Source organism: Python bivittatus, unplaced genomic scaffold, assembly GCF_059951505.1.
Source record: "Python bivittatus isolate LINGU-HERP-01145 unplaced genomic scaffold, Pbiv_v1 ctg000700_np1212, whole genome shotgun sequence".
Taxonomy (NCBI): domain Eukaryota; kingdom Metazoa; phylum Chordata; class Lepidosauria; order Squamata; family Pythonidae; genus Python; species Python bivittatus.
The window spans coordinates 56,434,610-56,448,892 of record NW_028277098.1 but is presented as its reverse complement, the minus strand read 5'-3'; the positions used below and the strand labels follow the sequence as shown (position 1 = coordinate 56,448,892).

Sequence of the window (14,283 nt, the reverse complement as noted above, 5' to 3'; positions counted from 1 at the left end):
TTCTAAAATCCCCAAGGAGATCAGCAAAGGATTTATATTCTTTCAAACATAATTCTTATTTGGAGTAAAACTAAAATAACCCTACAAATGTGCCCTTCCAAAGCAAAAGTAGATTTTCCATATCACAAGTTGGGGAGTCAGTGGCTTGGAGGAGTAGCTTATGACACCCCACCCCTGGTACCGTGCATTCCAGGTTTGGCAGGTCAACCTCTGAGCAATTTATAGCAATCCTGTAAGTGCTGATCAGCAGTATTACATACCTTTTGCAAGATAGTCTGGAGCTAACAATCCTGCTATATTATTTATCACTACTATTCCTATCTTGTAGATTGGAACAGTATATGACAATCCTGTGGGGTAAGTCATTTTTGTACTCCAACTGCATGAAGGAGGGCTGAGAAAGTGGCTTCAGCAGCCTTGCAATATAAAATGCTTCAAAATGAGATTTTTATCATGCAATTGTTCTGCCTCAGTTCACAGAATTTTACAGCACTCCAAATGACATTGTTTTTCATTTGTAACTCATCTATGTTTTCTCACCACTGCTTCCATCTTCCTTCTTTCACCCAATCCAAAAATCAATTAAGGAAGAATTGGGGGGATAGACAAAACAGCTGCATAATATCTTTTGACTGGTAGTGCTTTTGAGCTATCTGTTTGGAAATATTGTAGCTACTTAATCAAGTACTGAGACGCACGGAATACTTCACGTTCTATTCATTTACATGCAGACTAATTGTGCTTCTCAATGCTCAAACCCCAACAACTGTAAATGAAAAAAGTTAAATCAGGAATTCCTATCATGGATGCTAAGAAGGTCCTTCTCCAAGCACTAGGAATAGGAGAAAACCTGGGAATTTATAAAGGGAAATCTTGTCTCTCAGATGGCACTCGGTTCTGGGATCTCAGCTCGATATGCTGAACTTGGACTGGATTAATCCTGACTTTATTTTCTTTTCAGTATGAAATCAAAATGTCCTACATGCTTAGGCAAAGAAAGCTGAGTTTCTTTATGTACTTAACTGGCTGAAAAGTATTAGGGTTTTGTTGCTATTCGGTCTTTTTGAGTTATATACAATGCTCTGGGATTTCTTGTGAATAACTTTATTCTTCCTAAATACCTAAATTCCTATTTACCTAAATACTTTGATTGAGAGGCTAAAACCTTTATTTTCGAATATAGTTATAAGTTATCTTGTAACTACATTCAAAAATAAAGATTTTAGCCTCTCAACCAAAGGCACAGACAACACACGTGTCCTAGGACTAAACTACAATATTGTGTTACAAAGCTCTCCTGTCCTGTAGTATGTTGCATTTGGCTTTGTTACAAATCCTCTTCATCCCCCATGTGCTTGAGTCTGCAATATTTTCTCATAGTTTGTCTAGTGAGAGTATCAGATACAGCTTACCCCTTTTATGAGCTGATAGTTCTCACTACTTTTTTCTCCAGGGGTCCCAGGTTCCTCATCTGTAGTGCGCTGGGAGGATGAGAGGAAAAAAAAGAGTATTTAGGTGGCTGGATATCAGTTGAAGGAGGGGAAATCCACCTTGGTTCATTTTCCATGAGCTGTCCTGTTACCATTGTCAAAAACTAGGCTAACTTTAAAAAGGGACATGCTATGCTGCAAGATAATAAATTGGGTTTAAATTGATGGAATTGAGTATCTTCCACTTACCACACTCTGCATACTATCAAAGTTGTATCATCATCATCATCGTCGTCGTCATTATTATTATTACTATTATTATTATCAGCACCCCACATATTATCAATCCAGATGTACTTTTGTGTTCCTTGCCCTGTAATTGGTGTGAATTTACCTCTTTCTTCTCCTTCTTCTCCCCTTCTTGTCCGTTTTCTCCCTTGGAGGTACCCTTCTTTTCCACCCAGAGCTCTGACTTTTCCACCATCATACGAAGTTTGTCCAACTCTGACTTGATCACTTTATAGTTCTCAACATCCTGAGCAGAGATAAGTAGCTGGACCTGGTTGAAGTTACCATAAAGAACATCAGCTCATTCTGCTTATGCTGCTGGCTAACACAAAAAGATACAAGGTGAAGGTCTATGGCATATGATTCATTTGTCTTTCTCATAATATCTGATGGGATTTAAGGCTGGGGACATATTTCTTTTTATGATGATAACCTAGAGATGCTTGTAATCGACACAGTAGCCCCTTCAGAAATGTTTAAACAAGGAATCTGCATTGCTCCTGGCATGCAGCAGCTCCAGTTACAGCCCCAACTTCACCTTCCTCATCTTTGTGGATTGGGCACAAGGTATGAAAGTGTAACATCCATCTGAAGAAGTGTACGACTTCCTTTCATGTCAAAGCTATGAATATGGGGGTTGAAACTAGTGGAGGTAGTGATGGTGTTAGGGGTAAGACCAGCTCATAAAAAACCCTGCTCCTCACATGACAAATGTTCAGAATAATAATAACATCATAATTTCTTTGCTGTGCCTACATCAGCACAACACCTCTAGAAAAATGACCACTGGTTTTACATGGTTAGTGCCAACACATCACCAGGGTGATAAATAAAGATAATTCCTTCATTTACCACTTGAAATAGGCTGGGTCCAGCAGTTTTGATATGTTTAACATACATATCAGAAGCTTGTTGGCATCCCTTTGGCATACTGATGGCCCCTAGTATACCAAACTTCTCAAAATTGATAAAAAGTAGTATTTTCTAGTTCCTTAGCTCATAGGTAGGCCCAAAGAGAGGCAACACGCTCAACAGTGAAGCAAAAATAAACACAACATGTAAATTTCCCAAATTTGTTCCATTGAGAATGAAGGTGAAAGAAGACAACTTACAGAACTGCAAAATGTACCCACCACTGAGAGTTACCTGTTTAAAGGTGTGTAGGACTTCCTGACGCTGACTGAAATGTTTAAAGAGTAGTTGAAGAGAGCCTGAGACAAGGGGTGGATAATCATGCATTGTCAAATGGATTAGCACACGGAGAAACATACGCCCTCCTTCATCATCCACTTCTAGCATACTGCTTGTTTTCCTGTAGTCCAAAGAAAGAAAGAAATCAGAACCAACCTCTGGCTTTGGACTCTCCATACTAAGGGCTAAATTGCCTTAGCTATAGAGCCCTGATAACTTGCATCTTTTTGAAATAAGAGATCCTGGCATTCATAATCTCCAACGTGTATACTTTTGATTTCATATATACATATACTGTATGGGAAAAGCAACTACCAGCTATAATGGAAAACTGACAGGTATAATAAAACTCACCCAATCCCAAACATGGCTTCAGCCTGTTCCCCAATCCGATCCAGATTCATTGTTGCAGCTGGAAGGAAAGAAAGTGCATAAGAAAGGAGAAATGTAATCAATTGGAAGGTGATGAGGGACAAGAAAGAAAAGACAAACATCTGAACTAGTTCATCAGCTGTTTCTCAATCACTGCTATATTTAACTGAACAGAAGACTAGTTTTTCCCCCAAACAATTCAGCTTTAGAATGACTTAGATATGCTGAGGCTATAGAAAAGGGAGCAGATGAATTTTCTCTACATAGTCCTTGGGTGTAGGGGGGGAGAATCTTAAATTCAAAGTCATCTTCCTTTGAGGTGAACACGGCCCTTTCTCTCTCTCCTTCTTTGTAATAAACCGCTATGATTCTACACAATCCCACTTCCTACTGATACTATTATCAAACAGTAGATCCAGATTTTCATTCAGAGATCAAACATCCATCTATTTTTAGAACACTAAGGCAAAATGAAATCAGAAAATATTTCCTACATCAATTCAGAGAAAGTACCAGGAGAAGCTTGAGCTTACTTGTAGAATCAAAGGCTGGTGCCGTTCCATCTGCCGCACTGTCCTGCATGGGAAAGACTTCCACAAACTCCTTCTTGAATACAGACAGCAAATAGGAGATCCTGTAATCCAGTCGCACATTTAGAATGAACTAGGTACAAGAAGAGAATATGAAAAGATAATCAGTCTTTTCCCTTGTGCCATTGCTCTGTTAAACACTACGTGACTTGATATGTGCTGGACAGTGGCTTCTTCCTTTGAAAAAGTTATTTTACTGTGTAGTGTTATTGTTTATCATTTTTCTGTTGCTATCCAAACGCACTGTTGATCTTGCTGTTCGTCACCGAAGACAAATACCTTGTATATATTTTATACTTGGTCATTAAAGTATTTTGTATTGTATTGTATTGTATTGTATCCCATTTCCAGACTTCTCTAGCCTTTTATCATCTCTTTCCCGTCTTACCTCTCGAGTCATTATCACTAAATGACCACAGCAGAAGCTGCTACTGTGTCATACAGTTACAGCTTGTAATATGTGATCACCAAAACTACTGACTTGCTCTAACCTGCAAAATCTCTAGAATTTTCAGCTTTGTTTCCATCACTACTATGTTTTCATTTTCTATGCTTCTTCCCTTATCTGCTGGCTCAGGAACAACCACAGTATTCATGTTCGATGAACCAAAGATGGACTGCTTCCTGCTCAGCATCATGGTAGACATCATCTGGCCAACACCATGGATAGATCTTCGGACATTCTTCCCTAGGAAAGAAACCACATTCCACCAAACTTAATACTTGATCCTATTTTCAGTCAATCATTGAAAGTTTCTATGGCCAAATTAGGGATAAAGATAGCAGGAATCCCCACTGTAATCACAAATCTGTGGTGGATTTTTTGAACTACATCTCCTCCTCAATCAACTTTCATTTAATTATGCTTGTTTCATAGTTTAATTGGTTTTAAACTTAAAAGGTATACCTAAAGCCACTTAGTGTAATCTGACCATATGTATAACTTTAAAAAAAAATGCCTACTCTTTCCTTCACACATTATTAATATCAATGATTGCATTACTCTTTGTCTCAGCATCTGTCAGGGCTTGCAAGACCTACCAGTCACATCATCATTATACATGGCCTGCATCATCAGTTGAGGGTTCTGGACACAATCTATGATGCCAAGAAGAGTCCGTGTCAAGCGCAGCAGTTCACTGAAGCTGTAGAAGCCAAAGTAGATGAGGTTGTGGGCAAGACTGACAACCTGGAAAGACACCAGTTCAATATAGGGGAAGAAACCAAATTAGTTGACTGTGGTAGTGCATGTGAAGAGCACTAGCTCTAGAACAATAGAAAGCAGTCACAGTGAAAAGTCATTTTTTTTAAAAAAACTGGATTTTTCTGAGTACAGAGAAAGCCAATTTCCAAAAAACAAATGGGATCTTTGCTCTTGCCAGAAACTGAAATTGTACAATTAGTCTGTCTCACATGGGAGGAAAACTCCCACAACATATCAAAGGCAAGTTTCTCACCTCAAAAGTCAGCTTGTTTTTCTCCTCATTAGCAAAGGGAACTGCTTCGCTGACTACATTGTTGAGATAATCTTCCACAAACTCCATTGTGCTAGCAAACTTATTCTTCTTGTCATCTCTTGAGCTATTCACATTGGAATCATAGCTACAGAAGTAAATGAACTGAATGAATCAAAGAGATATCACTTCTAGTACAAACTACCTCCTGGTTTTTATAATGTACTAATAAGATAACCCTATGTTTATTTAGAAGTAAGTAAATAAATGCATGTTTATTTAGAAGTAAATCCTACTGCCTACAAATGGATTTAAAACTGGAACCAAAATTACGTACTTCAGTGGCTGCACTTATCCCACAAGACTATCAGCCACCTACTTATTGAGATCTGTACAAGGGGATGAATATGGATCTAGCAGGACTTCCTAAATGCTATGGCCTCTATTCATGCAACTCATTCCCTTTTCCCACACAGAGATTTCTAATGGCTTACTCTTTGATGGTGATAGCTGTAGGAATCTCAGTCCACAGACGTGCAAATTTCACAGGCATCACTTTCTCCTGTGGATCCCTGTCCACATGTACATGCAACATGAGATGGCAGAAAGAGGCTCGGAGGTCAAAGGGCAACATTTCATCTGCCATGCAGAGAAATATTAGCTCCACCCCCAATTGCTTGGAGATTTCTTTAATGGCCAAGTATTGTCGATCCATGCACATCCGGGCAAACAGCTTCAGCTGGTACCTGTGAAGGCAAAAGTAAAGATGTGAAAAAGAAAGTGAAACAAGGATGAGAAAGCTTAGTAAATATTTGTCCAACTTAAAAAGACTATTCAGTAAGAGACAAAAGCTGCTTAAACCAGAAGAAAACTAGTTAGCAATCAGACACAAGGAAGACAGCTACGCCACAGGAACCAAAATGTTACCTGTAGTAACTCAGAACATTCTCATCATGGGCATTCCCTGCTCGTGCTTCCTGGGCTAACTGTCGGATGCTTTTCTCATGATGATCATTGTTTCTATCAGTCCAGGTCAACCAGACCTCCTCCTCAGAAAATTCAATACTCAGATACTCATGAGTCTGAGACATCTCCTTCACAGGCCTCAATCTGAAAAACAAAAGTGCTTCCACTCACTTTCTAGGAAATACATTATCTAAAGCCATTTAATTCTGAGCTGAATCAAATGCAGTGAATTATTCTCTTCCTATCTGCCACCACACTATCTTTCTTTTAATTATTTTTCCTACCTATTTTTACTACAAAATAATGGCTACATAATCATCTAACAGTTTAATCTTTGGAATACAGTGAGTCCTTCCAAGCGTATAATAAAAATACCACATGTTATCAGCATTCATGCTGAAAAAATATCTACATCTGAAGGAAAGTGATCTTTGTGAAGTTTCCCTCTAACAGTGAAGAAGATTTGAAAGGTAGCCATCTCAGACTTCAGCTCAGTTTCTAACAATCCACAGCCACAATTTGACCAAATGAGATACAAGCTTACATTACTGCATCTCCTCTCAAGAGCATTTTAATAAATATATTTTAATATAGAAATAGAACACATCCATTTCTAAACACTCTGTTATAGGCTAAAAATGACTTAGTATTGTCACATCGGGATAGAAAAAAGAGTAGTAGCAGAAGAGGATGATAGTACCATTGTTCAGAGGAAAAGGGCACTCTGAATACTCACTCAGTTTGGATCAAGATATCAGTGTTCTTGTGGTCCAGTACACACTTGCAGATCAGCTCCTGAGTTACAGGAATGGCTACATGGTTTGACACACACAAGTCTGATAGATAGTCTAAAAACCTGGGACATACATGAAAGGTTCAAATTATCCTTCAAGTAATTTAATAGGCCTTTTAAAAATCCCACATTGCACAGAAGACATAAAAGGAAAAGGAACATGTCACAGAATCTCTGTCATGCCCTAATCATATGATGGAACATGGACAAGATGGGGTATCAGACCACCTGGGCTCTGAAGAACTGGGCCAAACTGAGCACCAAAAGCAAGGTGAAATCATGCTTCATTGCTCCTGACTCTGGCCCTGTGATTTCCAGTCCTGATCTGGAATTTCAACTGCCCAGTCTAAAAAATTGCCCATTGCTCCTGTTGCATCAGAGGGCAGGAAGACAGCAAAGAACCAGGTCACATTAAGAAGCATCTTAGAAGGGACAACCCACTCAGGAAGGCTATTACTCCTGAGTAGTCCAACTTCAATAACCGGGGATGACCAGTGCCAACTATGCTTAGGTGAAGATTGGAGTTTCCAGCACTAAAACCTGTATCAGCAATCAGAAGCTGGAACAACTTCCATCAAATTCAGTAATGCACTGATGTATTTTGATTCCAAGCACTACAGGTATTCCTCACTTAACGATGGCAATTGGGACTGGCAACTCCATTGCTAAGCGACACGGTTGTAAAGCATAATGTCACATGTGACGCATCAACTTACAACAGCAGTTGCAGCGGTCCCAGTTGCCACTGGTAGGCAAATCCCATGCAGTCGCAGTGTCCCACAGTCATGAGATTGCCATTTGCGACCTCCTGCCAGCTTCCCCACTGATTTTGTTTGTCAGAAGTCAGCAGTGAAGGTTACAAATGGCAATCACGTGACCATGGGATGCTGCAACCATTGTAATTGCAAGCAGGTTGCCAAGCACCCACATTGCAATCACGGGACTGCAGGAATACTATGATGGCCACAACTACAAGGAACAGCTGTAAGTCCCCCTTGTTCAGCACTGTCATAACTTTGAATGGTCACTGAACAACCATTCGATGAGGACTACCTCTATTTACTTTCTTGGAGACTGATCCTTTACTTGGACCTGACAACACTTTCTGCTCTGGCCACTGAACCTCAGCTACCAATAAGGAACTTTACTCATCTCACACTTTGGACTGGATTGGGACAAAGACTTTACCTATCAAATCCACTATAACTACTAATATTGACCCTGGGCTGTTAATAACTTTGTTAAAGCCTTTAGGCCAGACCACTTCCTTTGCAACTAATTAACTGAACACAATTTTGGATTGCCAATTATTCAAAACAACAAACAAATCAACAACCAGCCTAAACTCTTAATTAATCTTTAACATAATCTTAATTTAATTAAAATCAACAGCTAACGTCTTTTGACATAAAGATACATGTAGTTGCCTGTTAACTGCTGCAGATGAAAGAGCTGGTTTATAACTATGCAACCCCCACTGCCAGTAAGTGACACCTACCTGGGTTCTCGATTCTTTCGCACCAAACTCACAAAGGTCTCCACCTCAGTTTTGGTTATGTGCTTTTCAAGAAGTTTACGGTTGTTATGCAAGAGAGCAGTGATGGTGTCCTCAGCCAAAATGTCATAACCAATTTGGGACTGCATCATGCCAAACTGCTTAGCAATGTGTTCCTGGAGGAGAGGAAATCACACCTGAGTGGAGCAATTCCATGTTAAAACTGTGAGCTAATTTAGCCACTACTGAATTCAAAGAGCCAAAAATGTGAAGATTTTCCAAAAAATAATGGTGAATATATAACAATTCTCTTACATATCATTCAAGGAAAAGCAAACCCATAGAACAAGTGAACCTTAATTGTTTTGCTTCTATATAAATCATTTATCTTTATTAAGACTAAATAGTCCAAAAAAAATATATTGGACTAATCCTGGACTAATCCCATACCTCCCACAGGATTTAGCTCTAAACCAGCAGTATCAATATCCCTTTTGGTAAATGCTTACCTGGTTCTTGCGGTAGTCCTCCTGGGAGTGCCTCAGTACCCTATAGCAGAGCCGGAACATGTACTGGTAGGGAGCATTCTTCTGGTCAGACAGTTCTTCCAGGCGTACAAGTGGGCCTTCCTCACCCTTTTCCTTAAATGGAGCCTTCAGAATTCCAAAGATCTATTCAGTACAGAAGGGATGTTATCAGTCCAACTGGAAAGTATATTTTGCTTGGGGGTGGGGGTGGGGTGGTATTCCAAACCATCAGGTCTTGATTCTGGAATATTTCATACTTTTTTACTTATTTATGAATACATTTACCTGGGGTTTACTAACTATATAATCACAGAGTTCCTTAATCTGATATGAATGGAGGTAAAAAGTCAAGAGGCCAGATCAAAATGTTTCAAAAAACTTCTATCACAGGTAACAATGAAATACAACAGGTTTATTCCCAATTACAGCGCTAGACAGAAAATGTTTAAAAAATGTTTTTATCAAAAAAAGAGAGGATACAACTTTGATGCAAGATGCTTGTTTCTACAACTGTCCTTCCTAGTATTTATGAAGTGTATCTCCAACAGAAGATTTACTTCTATGTCATCCTACCCAAGAAATCAGCTAATTGCTGGGTCTTTGTTTTATTTGCAGCTTGAGAGATGGGAGATCAGCCATTCCTGAAAGGTATAAAGACATCCACAACTCTGAATTCCAACTCTCCGTCTGGTTCTTCTGTAGGACCAGCAGAAACCTGCTCAGAGTTGCTTCTATTCTGTTCTCTGGGGATTTGAAGATTTTCAGTTCATCTCCTCAAAGGAATGCTTCTCCACTATCCAAGTTGTCTCTTTTCAATCTTTAGTTCTGAAAACTACCCCTCCTCCTGAAATAAGGGTGAAGAACCTGGTGCCTTCCAGGTGTACTGGACTTGAAGTCCCAACAATCCCAGCCACCATGGCCAATGGCAAGAGACTATGGCTCAATTTCAAATGAAGATCTCACTTTGAAGAATTCAGAATTGCAAACTCTCTTCCCAGTATGTCCATTCAAACTGAGTTCAAATAGGAGAAAATGTTTTCAGTCTATTGATAAAAAAGTTGAACAAATTTGAAGAGGAAGCCCTATTCACAAGCCCTATCATTTTAGAGCAGGTAGGTCAAAAGTTGTAGAGTTCTCCAGCTGATACAGATTTCAAGTTAATTTGCATATACCTTGCTACTGGAGTAAGATGGGGGAATTGTCCATTCCCCACACGCTCCCATTATCATCCAGTGCATTCCTATATATGTTTATTGAGAAGAAAGTCCTACAATGCTTAATGAAACTTACTCCCTGATAAGTGTATTTTGGAGTGCAGCCTTAGAAAAGAACATCTGGTTGCAGAAGTATTCTAGAACACTGAAAACTCTTCCCTTAATACTGCAAGGAGCATGTCTCCTTTGTTCTGGAGAATAAATCACCTGCTTCAGGATGTTCTGCTCCCTCATAAGTTTCTGCCTCTCCCGGTTGGGCTTGGTAATAACAATATCCAAAACATTTTGACCATTGTTGGGTACATCACTGACAAAAAAAACCAAGTCCTCCAGCAGTTGGATCACAAATCTACCAGAGAAATCATAATTAGCTTCATCAGTGAAACACACCACTTAAATCAAGTTCATGCAACATTTATTTGGACAATAAATAATCATTTCATGGGAAACAAAAACAACATAAATATTAGTCATGGTTTTTAATTTTTTGCCCAGTTCTTTAAAATTCAAAGTAATTTGCAATTTGAACTAAACTTTTCAGAATCTACAGCATAAAATTTCATTGCACAAATCAAAACAATATTTAGGCTACATCACAGACATGACAGATATCTTCTTGCAGAAAGAAAATTGGATTCTTGCAAATGGGAGCCATGTATTAGGCCTTCAGGCTAATTGACTTAATCCCATACAAACTAATTACATCTGTCTCCTATATGTCCAGTGTTACAAAATACTTGCTCCTTTTACCTCCGGTCATTTTGACTAAGGAATCCTTCATTCATCTTCTCTACCGCATTAGCTAGCATGTAGCTGGCATCATTGGCAAAGTCCAGATCTCGGATTTCTGACACTGGAACAGAAACTATAGCAAAAGCCTCTTTGTCTTCTTTAGTTGGGCAGGTGCCAAGCTGAAAAGCAGAATCATATAATCCAGTTCCATGCTTTGCTCAAATGTCTACCTTTGCAAATTCTACTCCCTATATCTCATCCAGGTAATATTAAAGGTGCTGGGTCCTTTAGTTGGTTTGAGATTAGTTCTGTTATTGGTGGTTTTATTCTACAGTTATGTTGCATATTCAAATTGCAATTGTTTTCTTTATTATTGTTGGTGCTGGCTGTGGTGTTATTGTGTTCCCATGTTTTATTATCATGAGCCACCTTGAATATCATTTTCTTTAGACAGAAAAAGACCAGAACAGAAATAATCCAAAAAACATCTGTGGTCCTAATACAAAATGGCCAATGGCCAAAATGGGAGAGTTGACCAATCCCAAAGGAAGAGGAAGGAGAGAGTCTGTAGTAGGTGAGGGCAGCAGGGAGCAAGGGGAAGTTCTAGGCAATCTGCAAGGCAATAAAGAAGCAGGATGAGGACAATGAATATGTGTATGTTTCAGATGGTGTGTATTTGAGAGACACAGGGAAGGAAGAGAATGAAAGAATTCAGGAATGAGCCTGAAAGAAAGGACTGTGACTATGGTGAGTGGATCATGTGCTTACTGGGAGAGTAGGATGAATGAATTTGGGGTATTGGGAATGTGGCATCAGAGAGAGTGAGGGGTTGGGGGATGATGTATCAAGAATAAGAGAATTGTGGGTTTGAATGACTTGATTTATGTTTGGGGTCTCATACCCAAGTTCTACTGGGTATTCCAAGTTCTTGGGAAAGTCACCTGTCTTCCAGTTTCATTAGAAAAATGGAGCACATCCACAAAGTTAACCATTTCTAAATATGTACCCTCTTGTAATGGTATCTCTGAAAGTTACTTAAAATTCCGAATATGCTGACTAGCTCAAAAAAGGACAGAAACCTCCAACAGGCATCTTTTCATTAGCAAACAGCTTCCTATGTTAGCAGTAGTAGCTTCTAATCAAGGAATAAACATACCATAAGACGAATGGGCCGCTCCTCATCAATATCAATAGGTACATTGGTACTCTGGATCCAAGTATTGGTGCAGAGGTGGCGCAATCGAACATAGGAATTTCTGAAAATGAATAGAGAATTAATATTATTCCCAAGGAGACTTGCCATAAGGGCCCATGACCACTTTATAAATGGTAAGTATATAATCTTGACCTTGTGTTCCATGAGATAGACTTATTGCCAAGTCTATGTAATTTGATTTTAGGAACAGGAAGGAAGACTATAGAGGTTCCACTGCAAGGATTATATTGAAGCAAATAAAGTCTTAAACTTCAGTACATTCAACAGGACTTTATGTTTGCAAACTCTAGATTTTATCCATTTTATAACTTATTGAATGTCAGGAATAACCTTTAGAACACTCATGTCTAATTCCATATAGATATAAAGAGGGGGAGCTGTGAACTTTGAAATGCATATATTTTCACTGCTTGCAATATCCCAAAGTGCTTCTTGCCCTATTTTCTTGATTCTACTTCTGCCTAATGTATCAGAACACGGAAGCTGATATATGCATGGAAGGTAAGAAGGAAATGGCAAAAGAAGTTAGGTAAATAATTAGAAAAACTAAAACTGAAACTACCCTAGTCCATTAATAGGAAGCAGTCTAACGAGACAATCTTAGGCCAAGAAAGAACTGAAATGATCCGCAAAACTTTCCAGTTCTTCAGAATTTTCCAGTTCTAGAAAAATACTCTTCAAAGAGTATTTTTCTGGAACTACTGTAGAAGATTAAGAGGGAGGGAGATCTTCATTCAAGATATTGTAAGCATTCACTTAGATATGTACATTCTCTTTCTGTTCTACACTGCTGAAGTGGTTTCCATGCCACGAAACCCCAAATACTTATTTCTTTCTTTAGACTGTGCTTATTGTCTCTGTTCTCATTCAGAAAAAATATGGGTATTTCGGACAAAGCCACTTACCGGGGGACAAAGGAATCAGTCTTTTGCAGAGTAGTGGGATCCAATTCGAAAAGGGATGCTATGTCATTACCATGGGGCACAGCTACAAGCCGGTACTTGATCTTTTCCCCTGTGAATCTCCGACTAGAACGATTGGTTCCTGCCTGCCACAAGATAAGGAGCTTTTCAGTTCTGTTAGCAGGGCCACAAAGGTTCATGTCCCCCAAAATGACCAACACTGCTTCATGGAACCTTTGGGGGGCTTCCAAATTCTCCAGCCATGTTCAGAAATACTCGTATCAATCCTGCTATTGCTTAAATAATTAGGAGTTTCTTTCTTAACAAGCACCAAATCCAGTATATAGTAGATGAACTGGGACTGGGATAAAAACAGTAACCCAACATCTCATCAATTCACTATTAGAGAGGGAATGTTCAGTAAAAACCTAATTTTAGATATATCACATTATGTATTTTTAAATATCTGGTTACTTTAATATATAGAAAAAAAGATAAACAAAAAATGAAAAATATATTATACATATTAAAAACAGCTTGGTTTTTAAATACAGCATTAAATTTGGCCACATGGAGTAATATTGATAAATTTCTTGTTTACATCAACGAAGAGCCACTTTATAAGTAAAGAGCAAATACATCTCCTTAGTCATCTGGTATGGCACAGCCTTTCCATCCTAAAAGAGTAACTTTTTTGGTACTCCCCATACTCAGTAAACCCATAGTTCTTCATATAGAGATAAATTCCAAAATTTTGGTACAAAAATCTAAATCATATTGACATCCTTCTAAAAAACATATTAACAAACTTGTGAACATTAAACCAAAAGAGGATAATAATGCAACAAGAACAATAATACAGCAAACATCTCCTCCATCATTTTATGCATTCAGCAAGAAAAAGTTGACAGCCTACATTTTTAGATCATTATTTAAGGTATCCAATCAACATGGAAAAAAATTATTAAGATAATTAAGTCATCTCATTTTAAGAGCATAAGAAACTTTTAATACTCTTAACGAAGGAATTGTTAACATGGGGTATTCCAATACATTATTCCAAGGTTCTTACAAATATGTAATATCCACCTTAACAATAGTCTTTAAACGTTT

At 38.5% G+C, this 14,283-nt stretch overlaps 1 protein-coding gene across 1 annotated transcript in view; it reads right to left on the bottom strand.

Moving 5' to 3' along the window:
- ITPR3 (inositol 1,4,5-trisphosphate receptor type 3) overlaps nt 1-14,283 on the bottom strand; it is a 116,384-nt gene that overhangs the window by 44,683 nt on the left and 57,418 nt on the right. Inside the window, exons 11-27 of the mRNA XM_007433671.3 lie at nt 13,174-13,316; nt 12,209-12,308; nt 11,071-11,231; nt 10,528-10,669; nt 9,089-9,250; nt 8,583-8,755; nt 7,028-7,147; nt 6,253-6,435; nt 5,820-6,071; nt 5,329-5,473; nt 4,913-5,060; nt 4,363-4,559; nt 3,815-3,944; nt 3,264-3,321; nt 2,865-3,030; nt 1,825-1,989; nt 1,413-1,481 (exon numbers count right to left, since the gene is read on the bottom strand). Of these exons, the coding sequence (XP_007433733.1) occupies nt 1,413-1,481; nt 1,825-1,989; nt 2,865-3,030; nt 3,264-3,321; nt 3,815-3,944; nt 4,363-4,559; nt 4,913-5,060; nt 5,329-5,473; nt 5,820-6,071; nt 6,253-6,435; nt 7,028-7,147; nt 8,583-8,755; nt 9,089-9,250; nt 10,528-10,669; nt 11,071-11,231; nt 12,209-12,308; nt 13,174-13,316 (2,514 nt within the window). The remainder of the gene's footprint in view (nt 1-1,412; nt 1,482-1,824; nt 1,990-2,864; nt 3,031-3,263; nt 3,322-3,814; nt 3,945-4,362; nt 4,560-4,912; nt 5,061-5,328; nt 5,474-5,819; nt 6,072-6,252; nt 6,436-7,027; nt 7,148-8,582; nt 8,756-9,088; nt 9,251-10,527; nt 10,670-11,070; nt 11,232-12,208; nt 12,309-13,173; nt 13,317-14,283) is intronic.